Consider the following 25793-nt stretch of genomic DNA (forward strand, 5'->3'; position numbering starts at 1 on the left):
AAAAGAAATTGAAATAAATCAGATGTGTTCAGAAAAGCATAGTTTTTACATACACATGTGTCTAGACCTCAGATCTGGGAGAGCCAAGTACTTGAATCTGTGCAATTACATAGGGTTTAGAGAAAATTAAAGGTCAAAGTAACAAGTGAGAAAAATTCATACTAAAGGTCCTGGAGGGCCCTGTGGTCCAAGTTCCCCAGGATATCCTTGAGCACCCTGGGCACCCTGCATATTAAAAAAGAAACAGGAATAAATCTCCTGGCAAGATTATGAGCAAAACAACACCAAATTCAATGAACTGAACGAGAAACAGAGGAGCAGCTCTGCTTCTGAATTTCCTTTTCCTGTCTCAGGGAAACACAGAAGTATAATTCTTCCTCACTGCTTCATTATTTGGCATATGTTTTGAAACACGAGAAAACATCTGTTCTAAAACTAAACTACTCAAGTGAGAATGTAGTCCTCTGAGGAATGTGGACTCATAATCCATATGGTCCTATAATGTCTCTAATAAGCCTTCAATCCTTCAAATATTCTATACAATAAATCCTATACTTTAAAGCTTTTTTTCAAAGAAGTGGAAAATTAAACTTTTTTTTTTCTTTTTAATTTAATGCTCTCTATTCCAATAGTCAAAAAAATGTCAGCTCTGCCTTCCCCTGTTAATGTTCATTCTTGAAATATGGACCATTCTGTCCTTTGTTAGTACTCTAGAAGCTGAGCTGGTCTATCCTGTTCAGTCTTCAATGGAAGTTTCAGCAGTTGGACTTGATGGCCATTATAGGTCCCTTCCTACTGAACTATTCTATTCTATATGTGTAGGGGTGAACTCACAGATCTATGACCAGTTTTTCTCCCTACCTGAAATACTTGTTTTTCTGCAATCTGACTGGCCTGCAAACTGACTGGTTTTGGTTTAGAAATCAGTAACACAATTGTAAAAAATACTGTATCTATATTAAGTACATAATACACTTAAGCTATGTAAAATACCAAACAATTTTAATACATACTCATGTTATGTAGAATGTGTTTATACATATTACTGTATATTTTCATACATATCTATCTCAGCACCCCTTATTTTGAGTTACCTGGAGACCAGGCATTCCTGGTAATCCAGGATCACCTTTTGCACCATACTCTTGGCTATATCCTTCTGCAGGGTACCCCTGGACAATTAGATAAAAAGAAACATAAAAAGTTATGCTGTAGAACTCTGTAGTGCAACAAATCTTCTAATACAGTTTGTAGGGAAATAAGCAACATCAGAATTGCATAATGATGGGAACTATCTACTATTTATTTTTGTTACTTCTTATTGCTATAAAACACTCTTTAGTGCACCTGAAGATTTCCATATGAATTAATAAACTGCTTAGGGGAGGAGCTTAGTTCTTTGTGTGTTTGAAAGTGTTAAACTAATTACATGCAGTAACAGTAGGAAAAAAATAATAGACCATTTTGCAACCTGAGGTGAATGCTATTAGAACAAAGGAAGCACCAAACTTTGTGGTTGCTTCTTCTGGAAATAAACCTTCTGTTTCCCATGAATGGAGCTGTAAAGAGCAACAAATATACACACAAATTATTGATAATCCATAAATATTTCATGTAATGTCTTGCAAATAACTGACCTTCTCTCCTTTGATACCAGCAAGTCCCTAGGAAGAAGAACAATCATATTGAAACAGAAAAATAAAAAAGTGCTGAAGTGACACATTCTAAGTAGTGTCTAAGCTTGATGCTCTTCAGGTGATTTATTTTCATGAAGAAGGTGCATGACTGGGCCAGACTTCAATTTAAGAAGAAAGGATATATTATTTAAAAATAGTCAATCTCACAGGTACAACTCTACAAGTGAAGGCAGAACAGCTTTGAAGCCTGATCTTATTAAATGAATAAATAAAATCAGCAAAGCTGTCAAAATAAAGATTATATTTAAAAGTTATTAGATTTGAAGCCACTGGAAATCAAAATACAGCATTCCATTTCCATTTGTTTAAAAGTTTCTCTTTCAAACACATTTCTACAGTGAAAAACCCCAAATCCTGGGATTAAAGCAGTGTACCCAGAATGAGAAGTTCTGGGTTTAATTCCTGGTTCATACTGATTTAATTAAGCCATTCTTTTCTCAAAGATACTTAAGCAGAAACTGAAACTGCAATCTATTAAATATATCTTGGACACTTTTGGAGATGTAAGTGGTAAATTTTCATGAGTATCTCATGAGAGCTAACTCCAGTCAATGAATTTCATGCCAGCACTAGCTAAGAAGTTGAGGCCCAACATACAGACAATTAAACATTACTTTTAACTTTGGTCTCTATCATACAGTTTTCATACTAATAAAATGGGGATATCTATATATTTCAACGGTTGTCAGTATGAACTAACATGAGGCTTTACTCTCCTTCAGGCACTGGCTTTATGTGGTGGGAATGCACACAGTCATAAATGTCACACTTACTGGAAGACCTGGAGCACCTCTTCGACCTGGAGGACCTGGAAATCCTTGGTCACCCTGCAAGTAGTAACAGTGATTGTTAATGCATCTTATGGTTTATTATTTGGCCTGATTTTGGCAAATGATCACAGAAGTTTTTTATGCTATCACACTAAATGCACTGTGAGTTCACGGTCACCGTATTTTGCTAGAAAAGGATTTTTCTTGCATTTTTTGCAGCTTGACTTCTATCCTAGACTGTTCAGATTAGTTCACAGTTTCACTGGAAATCAATGATTTTCTGTAGTAGGGATTATCTGACTCCCTCTCTCAGAATGCTCATAGAGCAAAGAAAACTTGGTAAATCTGTTACTTAACATTGAGCCTTTTCACTTAATTACTTTCAGGATTTATGAATTGCCAACTGCAAGCTAGATACTAGCAAAATAAAATGGATTAACTATCTCCTTTATAACCCACTGCAACAAAAGGACACATTGGACAAAACTGATTAGGTCTCCTAGATTTAACGAAAAAAGTATTATCTGTCAAAACATCAAATGTTATTCTTATCTTTTAGCAAAGGTAATTAGAATGTATTATTTAAGTATTTATTTTGCATAAAAAGGTAGCACTTTTCCTTTCTCTGGTCCCATGACACAAGTTTTTCTAGCTGATAAAACATTTTCTAGTCATAAAACAAAGCAAGTCAAAGTTGTTGTAGATTGGGGGAAATTTAGAGCACTTTTTGGCCATTCCCAAGCACAGACAAACGCAATCTCCAGAACACTCATCTTGGTTTGTACCTTTGTGCCATTGCATCCTGGAACACCTGGGAGCCCAGGAGGACCAACAGCTCCTGGTTCACCCTAAAAGAAGCACAAAATTGACAAAAGCTTTGTTTTTGTACATTCATATTGCCTTACAGAAACACTGAAAGAGTTTATGTTGGAGCAATGTTTCACAAGACTTGACAGATTACAATGTGTTCTTAAATCATTACAATGAGTAAGAATTGCTGATGCCAAGATTTTTATCTCTAGGCCAATTGACAGAGACAATGCTGATGTTGAGACTAGAGTGAGCACATTAAGTAGAGGATAATTGTGCACTAAAGACTGGAGTAAGAGAGAAATGGTTAAATCAGTTTCATTTTTACTTACAGGAAGGCCTGGAGGACCTGAAAATCCAGGTATTCCTGGGACCCCCTAATGATATTAAACCAGAGAAATAATATTATGAATATTAAACAAAATGTCATTAGGCAATTTTTCTTTGATTACAGTCATAAGAATGAATGCAAGTATGATTCTATTAAAAGATCATTACTTCCTTAACTCTTCTGACTGTGAACCAAGCATAATGGTTGCACACAGGTAACACACACTGGTTTTGCCCACAAAAAAAACCCCCAAACAACTCTTTGTGGTATTCTAGTCTGACTTTTTCACTGCACACCCAAATATCAAATACATACAGCAACAACCTTGGATGTAAGGTGCAGCAAAAAGGGCAAAAGTTCTAAAAATAAATAATACTAGTGCATAGATCATGTCATAAATTTTAACCATACTTTGAAATCAGACAATGTTTTGCTTTTATTTTCACAAATTATTGAACCAAGTTGGCAATTAGCATGACATTTAATACATGTAAGTTTGTTTAAAATACAAACACTTACTCGTATACCTTTGGGTCCAACTAAGCCTGTAAGCCCTGGAGAACCCTAGATCAAAAATGGAAAGTGATTTTTTCAGTACTTTTCAATTGAGAAAGAGCACATAAACATCAACAGGACACACAATATCTTCAATATTAATATGTGCACACAAAACCAGCTATATAAATAAATAAATGTCTGGCCTATTTTAGTCAATAAAGGAAACAAGAATTTCATGCAACTTGCATAAATTGTGGTGTCTTTCTTTCCCTTTCAGTGTTAACAGGGGTATCACAGAATACTTCAAGTTGGAAGGGACCTTAAAGATTACATAGTTCCAACCCCACTAACATGGGCAGGGACCCCTTTGACTAGAAGGGGTTGCTCAAAGCCTCATCCAACTTGTCCTTGAACTTGCAGGGGTGGGGAACCTGTTCAATGTCTCACCATCCTCCTACCCTCATAGTGAAAAAATACCTATATCTTGTCAGAGGTCAAAACAAAACCATGTATGTTGATAAAGGAGTTGCTATGGATTTGGTCAAAATGAGTCCTGGAAGTGCTTCCTTGGAAAGGAAGGAAAAAGCTGGAAGGTTCCCAGATACAGGTGATGTCCATGTAATGATCAGATAGATGTATGTACTCTCACCTGCACTGTTAAGCATGGAAAGGAAGACCTGGAGCAAGCTGAGAGGGGGCTAAGCAGGATGGGAGAGCAAGGCTGAAAGAAACCAGCAAAGAATGCCACAGTGACACTGCACAGTCTGCAGAGAACCTGCTGGAATTCTTTCAAGATGCTTAGAGCTTTAGTGCTAGCAAGAAAATGTTACCATTCCCAGAAAGGAAATAGAAAATGTGAAGAACAGCCTAGCTTCTAAAGTCCTGGGCCACATTCCATTTCAGATAATGTAGAGGCATTGGACAGGAGAGGCTAACTGGCACACACTACAACATATGACAATTCAGGCTAACAGAGGTCTTCTTGCTAGATAAACTAGCCTTACTTTTTGCCATTCTTGCAGAATTATTATCACTTACTAGAAGGGAAATGCTGTAATAAACACTTCAACAAGTTCAGATAAAAGCATCATAACATGTATCAAATCTACATGAGTATCACTTCCAGAAAGTATTGTAAAAATAAATAGGACAGAATAATGCAACAATACTTAAACAAATGAAAATTATAGAACCCATTTGGTTAAAGATATAGTTAAGTGCTGTAACCACATTAGTGCAGGTCCTAGACATAATGTGATTGTGGCAGTACCTTCCTGATTTACACTGTGGCTGAGTTCACACCATATTTACATAAAAATTAAGTTATTCACCAGAGTGAATGTATTGATAACAGCAAGATTACTGTTCCCCAAGACAAAATATGCATAAAACACTTTTAATGCACAATTTTTTGGTTTTCTACTCATGCAGGAGTTATTGAAAATTCATATTCAGCCTCAGTTTAGGCATACAGAAAAGAAAGAAAGCTCAAGTCACTGAAGCCACTCCCGCCATACTGCAGGCAACCAGGTATTTCCTAAACAGACCAAGATTTATCTTAAAAAACATGTTTCCCTTCAAATTTTCTAAAATCTATTTTTCATATTTGTCTCATTAGTAGCTTGTTTACTTTCTTTCAGCAACAAATGTCAATATGTTAATTGATACTAAGACAAAAACTGAGGTATGCTGCAAAAATCTGTTTAGATCTATCTTCATTGTTTCTGGCAGTTTAGTCCAGCTGCTTTAGCACTGGCCAATGGACAACTGACAACAAAAGCCCATGGTCATATGAGCTCTACTCTGATGCAATCAAAATGACCCTTGCAGCTGACCAAACAACATCCCTACCAAATGGGAAGCTCTGAGACAGGTTTTGGTTTGGTTTTGTAAAATAGCATTTTCTACACAGCCATAGCTAACTTTGACTGTCGAGCACAGGAGTTTCTCTGTGTGTATCTCTCTGTCTCACATACCTACCTTTGGTCCCTGTGGCCCTGGAGGCCCTTCTGGACCAGGAAAGCCTCTTTGACCAGGTGGACCTGGAACACCAGGAAAGCCTTTTTCACCCTGTAAATATTAAGATAATTAAACTCCTCAAATATCCATTAATCCTCCTTTTGAGAGCTTATTTCTGAGGCATTCATTACTTTCAGTACCTCTTAGCTTTCTGCTGCTGTGGTAGATCCACTGCCCTTGCCCACACTGACCTGTTTTGGTGGTCCATCTCTGGGTTGCCATGGCCCCACATGCTCATAATTACAGCTGAATTATCAGAGCACAAGATAGTACTCAGGTTCTTACAGAGTACAGAAATAAGCTGACAGCATGAAAAGTTTAAGAAAGCAGCTGATACATAGTCCTTGCTAATATTTCTGTATTACGTTTGGCAACACAAATTGAGAAACTTAACGGCTGCTTGTCACAGCAAATGCCACAGCACACGTTGCAGTTGAGACGGCCACAATGCACAGAGTATCACCATGCAACTTCAGAAAGCTTCAACCCATACAGAGGAACACCATATCACTTCAGAAGGCTTCAAGAGTCATCCCTGCTTGTTCTTTAGCCCAGCCTTTTATCCCCTCATGTTCAAGCATTGCACTGTGTGCCCTCTGCTCCCTTTGGTGGTTGCTCAGTGCCCCTGGGCACTCCATGGCTCATTGCTGTCAGTGCTGCTCACTGCTTCTCACAGCTGTGCCCACTGGGGATGAGGCTCCCACAGCCCCACTCCCAATTACCACAAACTGTGTGCCTACAGCTTCTGCTGTACAGCAAGGTCAGTTCCAAAGCATCAATATCTCTTCATGAAAGACAAGGAAGGAAACAGTGGGAGTCAAATGCAACAAAAACATTCAGACAGACTAAAAACCCCTTGCTTTATGTGACAAGTATCTTAAATTTTTCTGAATCTCAGAGACTAAGACACCAAATTACTTTTTCATGTGCTTTTTTTTAAAGATCAAATTCAAATAAATAAACTAAAGGAAACAAAATTGAAGCTATGGAAACAGAATACAGGAGGCTAAGCTAGAGTGAAAGCAGCATTTTCAGTTTTTTAGTTAAATATAGAAGATGCAAGTCTTGGTTTAAATGAAGTGTTTCAAGCCTGGAAGCTCACAGAAATGATGTTTCAGCCCTTCAGACAGCAGCAGTTTAGCATGCTCATTTTTACATCAGTAAAGAGCTGCTGGTTCAAGACCTTTTACATCACAGCATGACATGGGAGAGAGAGAATGGGATTATCAATTCTCTTAGAGCAAATTTTCGTATTGCTTTATACAAAGTTATACAAAGAAAGCATGCGAAATTGTTCTGTGACAAAGTTTGAGTGTTCTATTCAATGCACAAGACAGGAGCCAAGAGATGTCTCTCGGAAGCCAAAATATTCTGGCTTTTCCCTGCATCAATTCTCACTCCTCAAAATCCCACAAACTCACCAGATTTTAAATAGCTTCTGAATGAAATAAAAATTTTAAAAATAGTAATTATATATATATTTGTATCTCTCAAGATAGAATGTAATCCCATGATAGTTTAACACCTATAAAATAAGAATTGCATTATAAAGTGTGTGTGAGATCTATATAATAAATCGGCATAGCTTTTTATAAAACCCATTTATTTCTATTGTGTGTTCTGTAGCAACATCCCAAGATAGGAGGATGGCTGCTATCCCAGGATGAGCCGCTGGAGGGGGTTCGGTACCAGCTCCACAGAAAACCAAACTCCTCGACCTGCCTGCCACGGCAAGAGTCACGCGGTGCTGCCTGAATCCAGAGCAGCGCTGCGCTCTCCTGACACCCTCACTACCCTCTCTACAGAAAAGGCAATTTTAGCCACACTTCCTTCTTAGCAGATCAACAAGATCAGAGGATTTTCAGGTTGGAGAATTCTAAACACTGAATAATGACCAAAACATGTTGATTAATATCATTATCCTGATTTTCTGCATGTAAAACTTCATCAGTCTAAACACTGATTTACTCTTACCCACAAATTGGTCAGTTATTTTCCATGGAACTGATAAAGACAAGTTGTGGGTGTCCATTCTTATTAATATGTCTTTTTTAGTGGGCAGCTTATTTTTTTCTAGGTTTTCAACTGGTTTCAATTTCACTGTTTAGGACAAAGTCAGGTTAGGCCAACTAGTAATATGAAAAATAAACAGGGAGATTTTACTGAAAATATTAGTATTCTCCAGTCCTATTTATTAATATATATTTTAATAATGAACATTTTTACTTCCAGATAAATTTTCTCCAACTTCATAAAAATAGATGGGACCAATAAGTGGGACTAATCATAATCCTATATCTTTATAGATATCTGGAATCTGTTGATAAGGTTTAGTATGGCATCTTTTGTGTTCATGGCTCGCCTATGGCAACCATGACCTCTTCAATAATGCCTCTTTCATTTGTGAATCAGTTGTTCTTCCAACTGCAAGCAGGAGTTTCAAAGAATTTTTGGCATTTGTGTAATTCAGGTTTGTCTAAAAGCCACTTGGAGCCTCTGCCAAGCTGCTATTGGCAACAGGCAGAGCTGTGGATCTGTTACTGCTGATGGATTTGCTGCTCCTTCAGTGCTGGCAAGGTGTTTGTGACTAGGACCCAGAAACTCATCCCCTGCTTCATCCACAAGAAGTTTATCTGTTTGATGCTAGTGTGTACAGCTTCCTTCAGGAGCTGGCAAAAGGGGGTGGGCAGGGTCCAGAGAGGGAAAGAGGGAAGCATGGAACATGAGACTTCTGATGGCATTATGAACTTTGTAAGAGGAAAGCAGCTGCCAAGGTAATGGCATTTGTTAGGGGTTAGTGAAAGAGACCTGGTGCTTTGGACAGTTGTTCTCCTGGTGTCCAAACATCATACAGTGCTGTAAGTATAATAATGCAGTAAAAAAATTCAGTTGAAAAGGCTTAGTTAAACAGTTTCCCCAGAGTAAACAGAATTTTGTAAGGTAATCATTCTCTGTAGACTCTGTTGGCAAAATACCATCATGCACTAAATTCACTCACTGTATCAACTGAAGTCATCTACCAACAATTTCCAAAAGCTAATATTCAAAAAGGAAAATGTATCTGTTCTTACCTTACTACCTTTTGTGCTATCACAAAAGCAGGGACTTTTACCTTTGCATACACAGTTCTGAAAAACAAAAATACAAACTTTATAATACAATTCCTTTTCTCATTGACTTGTTTGGAGAGAGGCAAGTAAGATCTCAGTGGTTTTAGTAAGTAATTATTTCACAGATAACACAACTTTATAAAAAATGTTTGTGAAGAGGTAATTCTCAACAGTGGCAAAGAGCTCATTATTCCTCTCTATTGTCTTTTGAGACAAACAAGAGCATTAGTGAGATCTTGCAGACAGAATTAGCTGCCCCCTACAGTTCTCATATGACAACAGTCACAGTGTTTCAAATTTGTAACTTTTATGATGGAGGAAAGATGCTGCAAGTAGTTGCTGCTCTCTATGGACTTGACGATTCCTGAGAGTTGCTGCTTGTCTTTTAGGTGGCTGAACTTAGGTGAGATGATGCCATCAATTTAAAAACAGCTGCAGGGAGCATTCATCCAGTGAACAGATACTTAAACATTTATTTACAAAATAAAGCAGAAATTAAAATCAGTTGGCTATGAAAGGCACATCCTCAAGAAATTATTGTGCCTGCCTCTGATTTATAGACAGATCAATAGGTGGCTACTTGATGCTTCAAGCTAGATTTCTAAAGAGTTGCAAACATTAAATAGTTAATTCTTTGTCATACTTAAAGAAGACTCACTGTTACAGTGATCTGACAGCTAGAATTCAAGTGGTACTGCATCAGAAATTTGGAAAACAAAGGTATCATGTGAAACAGAAGCCATCTAACTATGCTACCTTTACTATCATATTAATCAATATGATTATATCACCAGGGATACAAGAATATGAACTAGTGCAAACAAACAGTATCCTGATTTCTCCTTGGTGAGATTAATCAGTTTGGTACTGGATAATCTAAATTCATCAATTCAGTTATATGATAGATATTTTAAGCCTTTAAGCATCAATACAAGAGAATAAAATGATGTATATCTCAAAATAAATTTGGGATAGTTTATAAGACACCTGATTTTCTTGTTCCTTATTCAATGACAGTACCTTGCATCCCAAAGCATTCTCTTCAAAAATGATTATTGGTAGAGGTCTGCTAAGCAATATAAAAAGGGCAGTTGCTCAAGGCAAGATGTATACACAGATATATACCATTATAATTCTATAGATCTTCATGGAGTTGGACCTTATTTCTGCCTGTGAAAGCAAATAGGAAGCAGATTCTTTCCAGCATTTGTATGCAAAGTACAGTTTTCAGGACATATAGAGAAATCCAAAAATGAAATTACTCTCCCATTACAGGTATAATCTGCAGAAGATTTGGTGTGTACAGATACAGAACAAACCCTTTTATCTTATAATCAAAGATGATCCAATGTGAAGAGAAATGCATGAACATGTAGAAAATTATGACACTATACAATTAATCTAAGTTAATAAACTATTGAAAGAAAGAGAGCCTTTGCTCTTCAAGAAGTCAGAGTGCTTAGAATGTGTTTAATTTGCCATTAGTAAGCTTTCATATCTATTTAGGTCTTTTTGTGTACACATATCACTCTAAACTAAACTGAAAAGACCAATGATTTAACATTACACAGTCAGCTGGATAATACTAAATGTTTTGGCATATGATTTTTTTTTATGTAAGATTAGATTACACCTTCTGTACAGGAGCTTTGAACCAAAAAATCATTGCTCACTTATACTGCAGGATGCTTTCACATCCTTCCAAGATGCCTGCAGCTCCTTTATCAAAGGATCATAAAAACACAATATGATGTTTCCACGTTATAAGATAAGGAAACCGTTTATTCAAAATTCTCACAATAACATCTGTATAAGTAAGTGTATTAACCAAAGCCACAGTTTTACTGCATGGTTTTTTTGGTTTTGTGATATTCATAATAATAATTTACATTTCTTTCAAATATTTAGATGAAGAATATTTTTGACCTAAAATATAGGTCAAATGATAAAGCCAGATCATTAAATGAATAACAAATCAAATAATTTTACCGATGAACCAAAATTAAAACCCCACAGCTCTTGGAGTAATTTACAGAAGAGCTCTTCTCCAAAGTGTTTTTAGTGATAGCTACAGTGTTACATTAAACAGATACATAATTCCATTTGTACATGTTGGGGCACATTTACTGCAGTGGTTAATGTTTTGATCAGTGGGTACAACCTTATCTATAACACTGAATTGCCCTTCCTACACTCTGGGGTCGGATTCTACTGGGCTCTGATCTCTTCCTGCTCCTGATTCAGAGAGTAACTTAACCAACTGCTTAGAAAGTATTCCACTCCTCTCCTTCACATAATTCCTCAAAGAAATGACACAGAAAGAAGAAAGAAATAACATACTACAGGCTATGGTGTCACCCATACAAAGGTTAATGTTGATTGAGCATGGCACTGCTACTCCAGCCACTGCAGTGGTGGCAACTCAGTTTGGAGAGAATCTAGCACAGTTCTCAGCACTTTGCCAATAGCACTGGTTACATGCAGAATGTCAGAGAGCGTATTTAGGGATGTTACCAAACATGAAAATGCCAAAGGATGTGACAAAGTCTTACTGTAAGGAGAAGAGCAAGCAATGCCAGCCTTCCTATTCTGTCACTAGCACAGACTCTGAGTGCTGTCACTCACATTAGTGGGGCAACACAGTTCTTCTGGGAATGGTTCAAAGGCAGGAAGGTGGAGTACAGATGAACAGAGCCAAAGTGAGGATGATCCCATATTTCTCCTGTGATCTATTTTTTGGAATTATATATACAATGACAGAACTGTCAGAGTATTTCTTTGTTTTTCCAGATCCAGAGAAGATCAGAGTAGCTCAGCTACAATTTCAAAATACACATTTGTGTTTAAAATACTGCACCCAGGACAGAGAGGCAGCAAAATGTGTTGCTGCAAGAAACAAGCATATATTCTTTAAATATATTTCAGGCCAAGACCACTCAGGATGAGTAATAAAGACATTGAGATGAAAGCTGAGATGAAATTAAATGTATTGTGTAGGAATATAGTAAAGTGGCTGAAGTGGGGCTTAAGTTTGCACTTTTGGCTTGACTGGTCTTTAATTTCATGGATGAACTCCACTGAAGTAAATCCAGGTTACCATAAATGAAAGATGACTGTGCAACATGAGGTATTTTAAAATGAATTAAAAGCAGTGCAAGTGATATCCATTAATTACTGTGGACAGTAAAAACAGCCCAGGTGTCTCTCAAGTGGGTTATGAAGCCGTCGCTTTCCTTCACTGGTGATCTAACCACTGATCAAACTTATTTTTAAAAATGCATAATTTTTCATTTAAACTTGATACTTATTAGCATCTCACCTATCCTGCCATTAGGTCTTTATCTCCTAACTTAAAGAATCACTACATTAGAACTCTACCCCTATGTGGAACAAGACTTACTGGATAATATCTATTTTTCTGTGATGCCACTTTTTTTATGCTTTTCCATCTTTCTGCTCATTAATGATATCCTGAGCAGCCTAAAAATATGCAGGTCATCACAGTGGTCTTAAGTGGAAGCAACTTATCAGCTAATTTCAAGTTTTCTGTAATTTCTCTTAAATGCCAATACTTACTAAAAATTACGTATTAGTGAGTCAGCTCCTTTAAGTCTTGATGATGAATTTTCAAGGGCTGCTGACACATGGAGATTTTTGAATTCTTCCTGAGCTATCTCAGTGCAGAGCAATCATTTTACACATCCCAGCTGTGTCTATAAATCACAACTGAGCACATAAAATAACCCTGCTCCAACAGTTGATGTTAATATAGTGCTTAACACTCCAAAAGGCCAATTTCAATAATTCTCTACTACCTGTTTTCTATTGCATCTAATAAAGGTGGGAGTAATACATTGTGATTACAGGAAATGGAAGGTTTTGCTCTACCATTTATCCACACTGCAGATTTGTGTTGGGGTAGGTATGCTGCACATATGTTAAATGCTACACTTTCTGAAGAACATTATGGTGGTAGCTAGAGTTTCTAGCTTGGATACAGTTACAGTTTTGAAAATTTATCCTAACTTGCACAAGAGGATCTGAGAGCAGAGCTTTACAGAAAAAGGTTCCCACTGTGAGAAAAGCTACATAAAGAAAATATTTTTCTTCTGATGCACCTGTATTAAGACACTTATCTAGATTAGCACAGTCAGGAATTCTAGATAGACAAGGTTAGTGGATACGTGACCCTGGCAGCATATTCCTCATGTTGCACAACTGCAAATCACCATGGAGCATGCAAGGTCCTGGAGAATGAGGTCCCCTCACTCCAAAATATTGCTATCAAAACAAAATACCAGTCTCACAATTAGAATCTGTATACTAAAAGTTTTTCATGCATTCTAAGCATCAAACATGAATTCATTAAAATTATCAAAGACCACGAAGAACTTTGTGTTTTTTTAGTGATTGCTGGACCAGTACAACAAAACCAAATTATTAAGCCTTCAATAAGTATAGACAACATAGAGCAGAAATAGGAGATGATGAGATGAAGGAAAATATGTCAGTTCCCAAACCCTGAAACATTGTGTAGTCACTTGTGAACTGGAAGGCAGCCAGACATTCCTACCTTAGAAGACTCCTGTTAACAGCCATGTATGCTATCACAATTCACAGCGTTTTGCTTACCAGTTGAATACCTAGCACAGGATGAAAATTATTTCATTTAGACTTTCCATTATAAAGAAATACACCTGTAACTTAACTAATAAACAGCCTGGTCAGTAGCACCCAACACAGACAGCCTGGATCTAAATGATACAGCAGGAGACAACTGTTATGCCGCAGGCAGTGCAGCTGTTGGAAAAGCTCCATTAAACACCTGTAATGGGAACCTTGCTCAGGGAATAGCTATTGAATCAAAATGCCCTGTTGGTGACACAGGCCTTGTATTACTGGTTATGTGCTGCTTTCAGTGTGAGGTGCAGGAGAGAAGTCCTAAACATTTGCAGTCATAGGAACACATAACACTTCACAGAAGCAGGATTTTCTGTTTAATTTACAGATACACAAGTCATGGTCACATGATGTTAACACACATTTTTATCTGAACTTGGTAGCAATGTCACTACTTTAAATCCTTAATTTTAAACTGGTTCTTTTAGGAGGGATTTTCTCATTCACGTAATATAAAGATATATTTATAATGGTATTTTAAACCATTTAAACCAAGCTAAATGACATGTGGAGAGAAATGGAAGAAGCTTCTGTATGTGACCATTTAAACAACTTTCTATTATGCCAAGGGGAACACTGTATGAACCCCTTTTATCACTTCAGAGATTGAAAGCAATTTGAAAAAAATCTCTTATATTTTATAGCAAAAACCTGCTTGTTAAGAATTTTGTATAACAAGATTTTTGTAGTATTAGACAAATCTCTCATAAGTATCCACTCCCATGGTGCCAACCATACTCTTCTTCAAACAGATACAGCACAATTAATTCTACTGAACTTCTCCCTTCTTTCCAACTCATTATCAGTGAGGAAGTGTGAGTAGGGCTTAGCAATCTTCACTTTGCCCATGTCTTCCTCATTGCCTTAGGATAAAACAGATAAAATGTTTTAATGCAGAACAAACCAAAGACACTGAGTTTTCACAAACTCAAATGATTTCTGAGCTCTGTAGCAGTGGCCACTAAGGCCTATTTTGTAGACATTGCCTAAAATTACTTAGTATCTATACAAGTAGAGCTGGTATATTGTGTGCAGGTTTGGAAAGCTGTATGTTGAGGCTCTCCTGTTTTGGGAAGGGGTGTGTGTGTGTAAATGACTTTTGATCTATGAATACAAGATAAAGAATTTCTCTCTTTTTAGACAAAGTGAATCATGCTTTTCCTTCTCCTAAACCACAGAATATATTTACATTTATGTTTATAATGACCAATACCTTACTCTACAAATCATCTCACTAGGGTTGAAGTCACTGTGATAAGGACTATCAAAAATGGAACCAAACTGTTCCTGACATATTTAGATGTATAAAATCTACAAAGATGGAGCCATAAACTCCATCTCTGGGGTTGATTTCTTTTCCTGACCTTGAAGAGCACATGGGGACAACATAAATAAATATTTTCTTTTCTCCAAGGAAAAAAAGACTAAGCAATTCAGGCCACACAATTTTGTTTTGTGTAGCAAACTCTTAAGGGTGTTTAATCAGCTTATTCATCCGTGTTCTTCCTTCCTAACAATCACCTTAGAAGAGCAATCTAATAACAAAGAATACACACCATTTAACTAGTGAATTTTTGCTTACCTACCACAATATGGTTAGCAATAACTCACACGTTTTGTATTTCTTCCCAGCTGTTGAGTGTGGGAATGGTATTCACTAAAATTTTCATCTCCTCAGGCCAGTATATTTGTATATTCATAAAATTCCTGGTGTGCATCTTCTGTTAAGTGGTGCAAATAGCAATGAAAGCAACAGTAGCTTGTTCAGAGAAGGCTTATTGCACATGCTTTGGTTTTTCCTTATTTGAAAGGCTCTGTGATTAAAAAAAATTAAAGGTCACTTTTTCCTGCAGCTTCCTCCAAAATAATCTGTGGAAAAAAGCAGCACAAAGCCCTAGCTAAAAGGTCTTCACTAAGCCAGGCAAAATGGAAAATCTGTAAACCTGTGAGACTTGCACCCTATCACAAAATGGGTAAGACAAATAATGAAAATGGAACTAAAAATTTATTAGGTGTGACAAAATGGAACATTTTCAGTGTGACTGTGAGAGATTGGGGTTGCAAACAGTTAAGGAAAAAGTCTTTTTGTATTTCACCTTCCTCCTAGGCTCCTGTAATCCATGCCAACATACTTCTAGTATTACTTTGTTAGGCAGTAAGGTGAGAACGTGACAGTAAAACAGATGACCGGACATCCCATACTAGTTGCACTTAATAGCAAAGTATTTTGTTTCAAAGATCTTTTATATCAAGTCAGCTCTAGGTATTGCAGAAAAGACTGCTAGCACAGATCATAAATAAAATGGTTGTATCTCTATGAAATGCAAAGCAGTGAAGAAAGGACCTGCCTACTCTAACAATTTTAATGGCATTATTCAGCCAGCAAAATAACTTGAATTATAGACTTTTGCTTAAATGTGTATTTGTCTTGTAGGTTTTCTAGAAAAGCCATCAAGTGTCAACAGTTCAATTTTTACAGGTGTTTACTTAGGTCATCTAAGCAGGTTCATCTTTCACATAGGCACACTTCACATTTATGGCCATCAGAGCAAAGTTCTGCAAACCAGCAGAAATCCATCAATTTTGATGCACAAACTTTAGGGTAACTCTGCTAATTTATGCTACCTCTCTTGGCCCAGTAGGAAAAGCCTTTCTGTGCAGCGCTGTGACAGTGGCCTGTTTCTCTATGGAGGTGATGGTTGAATTACAATAAATGTAGAGGCAATCAGGAGCAGAATAGTCTAGCAGAAGTTGGACCCAATACTCAGAGTAACACTCTCCTTGACTTCGGAGCTGGGATCACATTAACCAAATCAAAGAGGGCACTTCACAAAGGACTTGTTTTTTTAGCATGCTCTGTGAACTCTCTTGTATATTCAGGTGCACATCTTTCCTTCTCAGCTGCTTGTGCCACAAAGCACCTGGGTGCTTCCAAAGGCTGTCAGACAAGGAACAATCTCACTGGGACACTTGGTGCCTCCAACACTTTGATTCCTGGTAAAAAAAAAAGCCTGCATGCCATTCTTACCAGCCTTGGAGTTGGCCATGGGCTGAACTAGAACATCATTTTTCCCTTCCAGAGCCATGTATTAAGATCTACTTGTGACAGCAATATAGGTTGCATATAATTAGGAAAAAAATACTGCTATTAGGAAGAAAAGAAGATTCATTTTAAGTACTTGCAAATTCTAATATTTGTAAGAAATGAAATTAGTTGTGAAATACAAACACTTGCATCTAGTCACAGACAATATGAGTGAGGAAGAGGATGCAAAACAGATCTTCCCAAGACTTACAGTCACCAAGGTTGTTATGTCCCCTCCTTTGCCACCAGTGCATGATGAAAAAAAATGAAATGTCATGATGGAGGCAAAAATATAACAAGGTACACCTAATTTAATCCTGTGGGCTATCAAACATTGCAACAGTATTTACAATACAAATTAAAAAGTGGTAATAAGATGGGGTGCAGCTAACTTGGAAGCAAGTAATCTTGCTGAAGTAGAGACTCTCTCTATCCAGTTCTGAACAAATACTAACATGATGCCATCATAAAAATGTTCAATGCCACAATATCGATTGAGTACTAATGAACTTGACCAAGGTATTTTTCCTATTAGGAAAAACTGAAACAACATGTCATTTGAAGCAACAAATGTCAGGGAACATTTTTAGATTAGTATTAAATTTGTAGATACAAGAGAAGTACATAAATGGCATCAAAAGACAGGACACACTTAAGGGAATTAATTGAATTGTACATTTGCACCAAGCCACTATCAGTTCCAGGTGCTGTTAGACAAAATTAAGCAATGAAAAAGCAAATCCATTTTTTTCTGAAAGAAAAAAAGATGATGAATAGGAAGAATCTTGTATCCTGTGAAAACATATTGATGATGATGATGATTCTAAAATATTTAAATTAACAGCAGAAGAATCTGAAGAATTATAACACCAGTATTTGAAGTTAAGGAAGAAGAAAGAAACTCATCAAAGAAGCTGAAAAGCCTTTGACATGGGAAGATGCTACTTCTGCTGAGTTTTCAGAAGATGTGATTAGAGCATGCCAGTGGCCAAGAATGTAGACAATAATACTCCCTAGCAGGTGCCAGAAAGTTCAGCCTCCTAAGGGCAGAGAAGTCTGGACTCTGTGAAGAGCTGCGAGGACTAAAATTTGCTGTATAAACAGCAGCAGGCACAAATGACTAATTTGCTTTCCTGTCTTCAGGAATAAACTATACCTAAAATTTTCTGAGTTGAAATATTTTTTAATTGATGCAAACAGCAGAAGTATTGCTTGCTGGTCAAATATCAATTTACTTTCATATGAAAGTGTAGCATGATTTTAGTATATTAACTATACCTATTTCTTTGCAATGAACAGTTTAGCCGAGATGAAACAATTCATTAATCAATTACCTCATGCCAATTACTAATAAGCCACTAATATTTAGTTAGGAGTTTAGATAAAACTGCCAGAAGAGAGGCTTAGAAAAAGTGTGTGTGTGTTGGGGGGGGGGGGGGGGCATTCCTGGAACACAGCCCGTGCTTGCTAAAAGCCATCCAGAAGCCCACATGATGATATCCACCTCTTCAGAGCAACAAGGACAAGGGTATCAGCAGAGGAAGAGGAGAATGGAACAAAAACCAGCAAACTGGGCAGAAGAGAGAGACAGGTGTTAATCTTCCACATCTTCCACATCCAGATCTGGATGGAGCCTGAAACAACTCTGCAGAAAACACATACTTTGCAAATAGATCTGGTACCTCTGTTCTACATAAGAACTAAGAGGTATTTTAATTCCATTACAAATAAAACAATTAGATCTTTGTTAAATGACTAAACTTGACTGCCAGTGGAGTTAAATGCCATGAAAAAAACCAACATATTGGGTGAGGGGCTTATGCTGGTTCCAGACACTCTACCTAGAATGGGTGAGTGAAAGAGTTGCATGAATTTGGAAGAAACATTATTACTAATTAGACTGCTTCAGCAGAATGTGGCTCTGCTTTAGCAACAGCAAAGTACAAGATTACATTTCTTCCTTCTAAAGGTGAACTTCAAAATGTTTTGAGAGGCAGTAAAGATTTTCATGTAGGGTGTTAAAGCTTTACTCATACCTACTCATATAAGGAAAAATTAACATTGCCGACTATTACAGGAGAAAGAACTTGAAATTTACTAAAACTGGCAGTTTCTTGTGTTTTACATTTATCAGAAACTGTCAGTTTCATGTGTTTGATGTCTATCAGAAATTCACCGAAACCGGCAGCTTTCTGTTTGGTAACTGCCAGAAGTATTGAGAGCTACACCGACCCGTGTACCCTCACAGCTGAGTGCTCTTCTCCCAGCTGCGAATGTACAGTCCAAATGTTATAACCAGACACTGGAGAAAGGCACAGAAAAGACTACAATATGGTCTAGGAGAATTTATTGACCAAACGGTGATGGACACTCATCATTAAGCCTAATAAACAAGTCTGTAAAATGATTTTGTCATGAAGGTAGCGGTGGTCCAGATGGTGAATGCCACTCCGGAGGTGTTTGCCTCGGCGACCATCCACTCCCTCCCGGCTCGGTCCTGGCCGTCCGTATCCCCTGTGCTCGCAGGCCGGGCCTCCGCAGCCGCTTCCCGGGCTGGTGGCGGGACGGAGCCCCCATCCCACCCGTGCCGTCCCCTCAGCTGGAAGGGCGGGAAGCTCTTGAGGCCAGCGGGGACGCGGTGCCCCGTGCAGGGCCTTCTCTCCCGTCCCCATCCCCGCCCGGCAGAGGTGTGCAGGTAGCGGTGCCCCGCAGCTGGGCGAGATGCACTTCAGCTCACCTCGCCTCGCCTCGCCTCGCCTCGCCCTGCCCGGGCGTGCATACGAGGCTCATCATTTGAAAAACACGCATTCACCTTTCCTTCCCCACCAGCGGCCAACGCAGCTCGGTGGCAGCGGGGAGCGCGGGGCCGAGCCCGCTGTGCCCCAGGGCCCGCCGCAGCCTCCGCGGGACCCCGCGCCACCGCCCCGTCCCGGCGCTCACTCACCTCCGCCGCGGCGCGGGCCGGCCAGAGCAGGGCGAGCAGCAGCACCGGCGCCAGGCGACCGGGGCAGCCCCCGCCGGCCATCCCCCCCTCGGCGCTGCCTGCGCGGCGTCCCGGGGCGCTTCGACTCTGCCCCCCTCCCGCCCTGCTGTGGGTTTTGGCCTGAGGGCTCCTCCGCACCCGCCTCGGCGCTCCCGGGTCGCGGCTCCGCCCCGGCCACCCCTCTCCTCCACCCCCTCATCCCCCCCGCGTGTCCTGCCTTGGGCAGCGCTGGCAGCCGCCGCCCGTCCGTCCGTCCGTCCTCAGCGGGCATGGAGTGAGCGAGGTGTCGGGGGCTTTCCCGCCTGGGAGCTGAGGTGAGCGCCGCGGACGGGCAGCCCCGGGCGGGGGCACCTGGCGCTCCTCGGGACGGGGTTGGGCAGCGCGCTGAGGGGCAGCCCCATCCCGGGACAGCGGGAGGTGTCCCGGGCTGCCGGCTGGCTCCGTCCCCCGCCCGCGCCGCCGTGAGGGAGCAGGTGGCGGGCCCGCCCGAGCCGCGGGGCTCGCCACGGGAGCGGGGCCGGGGCCAGCCCCGGACACCGCCCGAACGAGGCACGGGCTGCGCTCGCACGGAGCGGGGTCGGCTCTGGGTCCCGGCGGGGAGGAGGGCACGGTGAAACCGGGCGGGAGCGAGGCGGTACCGGGAAAGGCGGCGGCAGCAGCCGGGGCCCCCAGCGCCATCCCGCCGCTGCCGGGCACGGACGGGAGTTCCTTCAGCAACACTTTCGCTCCCTCGAGTGTTTTCTTCATGAGACAGAGGAAACTCCGAGAAGGAACAAAATGCTGCCCCACCGCATAAATGGAAAGCAGCGAGAAATGTTTCTCCCCAGGGTTTCCACGTAATATGATAAAAAGCTTTTGAGAACGGAATTGTGATTTGTAAAGTGTCGGCAACGTGTAAAGTTTATCGCATTTATATTATTGACAGAAGTGCTGCATGCTCAAGGTAGCCTTTCACCAAACAGAGTGCTGTTTTGAGAAGATGCAAACTTAGAAAGCATGTTTGCAGTGCCAGCCACAGCAGCCTTATCTTGTCTGTAGTGTTCATGGATGCTATACAGGAAATCTCACGTTACAGGTTTTATTTGCACTAGAAGTGATACAGCAAAAGCAACTATGTAATAGATGTATATAAATATAGGAGTATTCATGAAATACAGAGCTAAAGGCTTTAGTGGGCAGAAAGCTAGCCACAGAGCTTTGTAAAACAGCTTCTCTGACAGGCACAAGAGTAGAGCTGGATCTCCACTCAGTAGACCATACTCAACCTCTTATGAAATCTGCTGTGAAAGCTGGTTAGCAGAAGCTACTTTTCCAAAAAGTTTGTTTGTACCAGTAAGGATATGCCTCAGGAAGAGGTGAGCATTATCTACAGTACCAAAGATCTTGTATATAGCAATGTTAAAACAACTTGACTCTAAAATATCCAACATCTGTGAGAGCAAGCTGGTATAGACAGCAAGGTATGGAGAGAAAAGGAAAGAATTCCCCTTGCTTCAGGCCAGACTGATGGTGACCATGTAGAAGAAATAGTATCCACTACTGGAATTTAACATGAGAAGTACTGGTGTTAGAGAGAAGGTACTAGACACTTATTTACACAAAAGTGAAAACAAAAGGTGCATCACCTGTCTATGAGACAATGAGGTCAGAGCAAGGGAGACTACAGTGGATCAGAGTGTGATCAGAGTGTGATCGGTCCTCTGAAATGATGGCAATTTCAATGCAAAATGCTCCAGCATGGCTCTCACTGTAAAGAAGATAGTATTCAAAAGGAGAGCTGTTGAATACTAGGCCAATGAGTTATTAGAGGAAACAGAAGAAAGCAGGCAGACCACTGTTAGGGGCAATGAAGAAACTCATGCAGAATACTGAGTGAATGAAACACTACTATAATGAAGAGATACTGAGTCAGTTTTTAAATGATGAAAATCCTGTGTGGAAATTAAAAAGAAGAAGAAGTCCGCAAGCTCAAAGCAAAAATGTAAAAATGCTAACAAGGGACATGTATCAAAAAGATAAAATATTTAATAATAATGCTCTTCACTTGCAGAACCACCTCCTTGACTGACCTTGAGCAGCTGGCTGCTAAGTGGCTCAGCTGAATGGGAGTTTTGTGTGTTTATAGTTAAGAAACAGCAAGTAATGTTGCACTCTGAGATTGTCACATAGAAGCATACATGCCTTTATGTGAGTTTCTAGGACAGATCTGTGACTCCAAAGGAGCACTGAGCTGCTCCAAAGGTAAGATCAGCCACTGATGTTCTCTCCCCTGTTCACCATTGCCATCATTGGCAGTGTCCACCCACACAAAGCCTGTGGAACCTTGATGCACACTGTGTTGCTGATACTGCTGTAATCCATGATATTATCTGAGAGCTACAAACTCAGACAATCTTGTCTGTCTAAACAGCTGTCCAGGCAGGCTTAGCATCAGTTGTGCCAAAATGTATACCTGCAGCTGCCTGTAGAGCTACTTCAGAAAAATTCAACAAAAGCACCAGTACATGAATACTGGAGATCAACCTTAATTCTGGAAAACAATTGAAAGCTGCATCTAATTAAAGTTTGTCTTTTTCTACAGTAACTGATACTTAATCATTTTAACTTTGGTTTTGTTTCCTTGGTTCTCTATGGTAAAGAAAGGACAATACTATTTTCAGGAATATTTTTGTGGGAAACATTAAAGTTGTATGAATTTAGTATAAAGTGCAAAGTTTTATAGAACACTGTAAACGAAAAAATAGGACTTATTGGAAAGGATGGAGAGAGTATAGAATATGTCCATCACGAACGAGGCAGAAGTCCTATGGAAAACAGCATATATGTTCACAGACTTCAAATGAATGTCTGAATTATATGCATAAAAGAGCCACATTAAAACTGAGCACACAACCCCATTTTTTATTTCACAGCTTCTGAATCCTTGACTTTGCAACTTGAGTGGTATTGTTGTACATAATGTTGCTTCCTTTGGGTGTAATGAAAATTCAGTTAGGACTGCTCTAATTTTTTTTAACCTCAATAATTGCAGCTGTGTGTCTGCCTCAAACTATGGCTCATGTCCCCTGTTCTTTAGCAGAATTACTGAGAATGAAATGGTCTTGCTTCTTGATTCCTGTCTAGAAAGTAAACATCTAGATTATGTTATAGTGCCAGCTTTTCCCCTTCTGTTTTCTGAGGCTGAGGTGAGGTTTGGTGATCTCATGTGAAACCTATTCCTTTGGTGGCAGTGAGTGTGCTATCCTGGGGATATTTTATTGAGGTAACAGTTGTGATTGCTTCAAAAACATAAAAAATGAGATCAATTTGACACATCAATCTAAACAAAACCTTGTATTCTTTCTGTTATTGTATTAGCTACTGAACAATTCAACTTGTTCGGAAAATGATGGGGTTTAGATAGCCATGACAAAATAACAAGCAGAGGGTTGCAAGTCTTCCACTCATGCATTAAGTATTATTTCAAACTGTGTCAATGGGTTGGATCAAAATGGATTTTAATTTGAAAATAAAAGTTTTGCTGCTAATACAAAGCAAATGTACCAAATATAATTTTCTTTTTAATTTTCTTCTTAATTTTCAGAAGCTGTTTGGATAATTAAATAATGAGATGGATAGTGGGCAACAGGAACACATTTCTGCAAAGTCTCAACACTTTATGACTTGGATTTTCCATTTAAGGCAATCAGTCCCTGCAATATTTTATTGCCTCACAATTTTGCTTATATTGTTTATATTACTAATGTAAAAAATCAGTGAGATAGAAATGCTGTTGGAATATTATTTTTTATTAGGGATGTTGTTATTTTTTTCCTTTCTACAGATGGGGAACTGGGGCACAGAAAGACTGTAAGAATTTGACACATGAATGGAGTACTGTACAATACATGTAAAGAGTGATCTTGCAGCATGGACTGGCTGCCTTTAGGCTATTTATTCATCAGTCAGTGCACAGCAGCTTCCAAAGTCTCCTCTTACTACTGTGGGATTTGGATATACTGTGCATACACACAGGAATCAATATTATTTATGGATTAGTTCTGGTTAGAAAGATGCCACACCATCCAAATAATAGAAAGCAAAACAGTAATGTTTCAGGAACTGTACCCTCACATGTTTAACAAACACATGGCTGCTGCCTGAACAGCTATCAGAGAGCAGCCAGTTTGCTGCATTCACATCCTTACTCCCTGCTCAGGAACTGAGTGTCTTTGCCTACTCAGGAGACTTCTCTAAAGGAAGCAAACCCCTGTCATTCACTCTAGTCAGTGTTCAGTTTCCTCAAAATTATTTCCCACATTTGGAATACTAGAGTGCTAAAAAGCATAAGCCTGTGATAATCTGTGCTAGCCTGAGAGAAGCCCAGCCCTTAAACCCTCAGTTTGAAATAACCAGTGTGACTCATTTGCCAGATATGCCTTATTACAAAGGATTGCAGCTTCTTTTTTATTTGGGGGATATGAAAGTTTGCACATGATCTGGCCATGTCTCTGGATTTATGAAGCTTGAGTTTCCAAAAAGGTTGGAGCAGCAAATAAAACTGCTGTTGGACCTAAGTCATAGGTCAGGGATGCACTAGGTATGCAAATTATGTATTACATATGCAATTTATGTATGCAAAATTTGACTGTGGAGGCCACCGGTCAGTCCTGCACAAAGAGCTTCCAGCTTCCTAAATCCTGGCAAAAGCCGTAAAAAAAAAGTTGTAAAAGTAAAGCTAAAAAACTCTAGGTGATGTGTCCAGTGACTGTCATCTGTCCATGCATATAGGTAGAACTCTTAGATGAAATGCATATGCTTTATTCTGCATTCAGAGTGGTCTTCCTCCAGATGCTGGCACAGACTGGTCTAGCCCTGTTTGCAAAAGATGCTGCTGCTCAGTCTGGTCTTAAAACTATAACAAATACTTTGTTGAGGTTTTTTTAAGGTTCATTACGTTTTTTTACTATACATGGGTATTGCATCTTTTGTCTTAATGCCTTTAACTAAAATGGTGGCTATGAAAACTTTTTAAGAAATAATGATGCAAGATGCTCTTGGTTCATTATTTTAATCACAGAATGAGGACTATCTTTACTAGGCTGAAATCTTGTACTCCTTTTTATGTGAATCTGCAGTTTCATTATAGTCACCTTGAAATAATTGGATTGCTGATAAAATAAAATGTGGCCTGAATAGGAAAAATATAATGTAGTGCCAACACAAAGCTGTGCAGTGTAACATACAAATGGTTAAGACTTATTATTGGTTTTCCTGTAATTATTCATGTGTACATTGGATGTATATTTTAATAGAAACAGGTTCAGAGGGGAAAATAACACCAGTATGGAACAGTGTTTATAGACCATCCAGAAACAGAAGGAAAGAGAAGACCTGCCATTTAAAGAAAAAAAAAAAGTGCTGCATATACAAATCCCAATCAGCAGGAATGGCACTAACAAAGGATTCATTTGAACGGATTAAGTGGCTTATCACAGCTGCCTGGTGAGTTTTACAGATCACTACATTTTTTAACCAGATTCACTGAGATATATTCTTAGCTATTAATTTAACAGTAATAAGAAATGGCTAGATATTTACAAAGTTGGAGTAATTTTGAAAAAGGCTTCACTGTATCCTGTAGAATAGTATACTGCAGTCTGTATGCTATGGCTTTACCTAATTTATCTTTTCATAAAACTAGTAGACACCTTAGTTCTTAGTAAAATAATATTAGCATTAATAATATTCTTAAAGAATGCTTATTTTCTGTATTGCTGCAGAAATTTTGGGCTACCTTTTTATTTTAGTATATATTTTCTTTGTAAACT

At 39.1% G+C, this 25793-nt stretch overlaps 2 protein-coding genes across 2 annotated transcripts in view; one reads left to right on the forward strand and one right to left on the reverse strand.

Moving 5' to 3' along the window:
* COL4A3 (collagen type IV alpha 3 chain) overlaps positions 1–20025 on the reverse strand; it is a 55301-nt gene extending 35276 nt beyond the window's left edge. Inside the window, exons 1-10 of the mRNA XM_053986270.1 lie at positions 19945–20025; positions 9197–9253; positions 6087–6176; positions 4128–4172; positions 3610–3654; positions 3253–3315; positions 2471–2524; positions 1638–1664; positions 1095–1172; positions 163–225 (exon numbers count right to left, since the gene is read on the reverse strand). Of these exons, the coding sequence (XP_053842245.1) occupies positions 163–225; positions 1095–1172; positions 1638–1664; positions 2471–2524; positions 3253–3315; positions 3610–3654; positions 4128–4172; positions 6087–6176; positions 9197–9253; positions 19945–20025 (603 nt within the window). The remainder of the gene's footprint in view (positions 1–162; positions 226–1094; positions 1173–1637; positions 1665–2470; positions 2525–3252; positions 3316–3609; positions 3655–4127; positions 4173–6086; positions 6177–9196; positions 9254–19944) is intronic.
* Positions 20026–25402: 5377 nt separating this feature from the next.
* COL4A4 (collagen type IV alpha 4 chain) overlaps positions 25403–25793 on the forward strand; it is a 62542-nt gene continuing 62151 nt past the window's right edge. Inside the window, exon 1 of the mRNA XM_053986195.1 lies at positions 25403–25467. Within this exon, the coding sequence (XP_053842170.1) occupies positions 25412–25467 (56 nt within the window). The 5' untranslated portion in view covers positions 25403–25411. The remainder of the gene's footprint in view (positions 25468–25793) is intronic.

The sequence above is a fragment of the Vidua macroura genome, chromosome 10, assembly GCF_024509145.1.
Source record: "Vidua macroura isolate BioBank_ID:100142 chromosome 10, ASM2450914v1, whole genome shotgun sequence".
NCBI classification, from domain to species: Eukaryota; Metazoa; Chordata; class Aves; order Passeriformes; family Viduidae; genus Vidua; species Vidua macroura.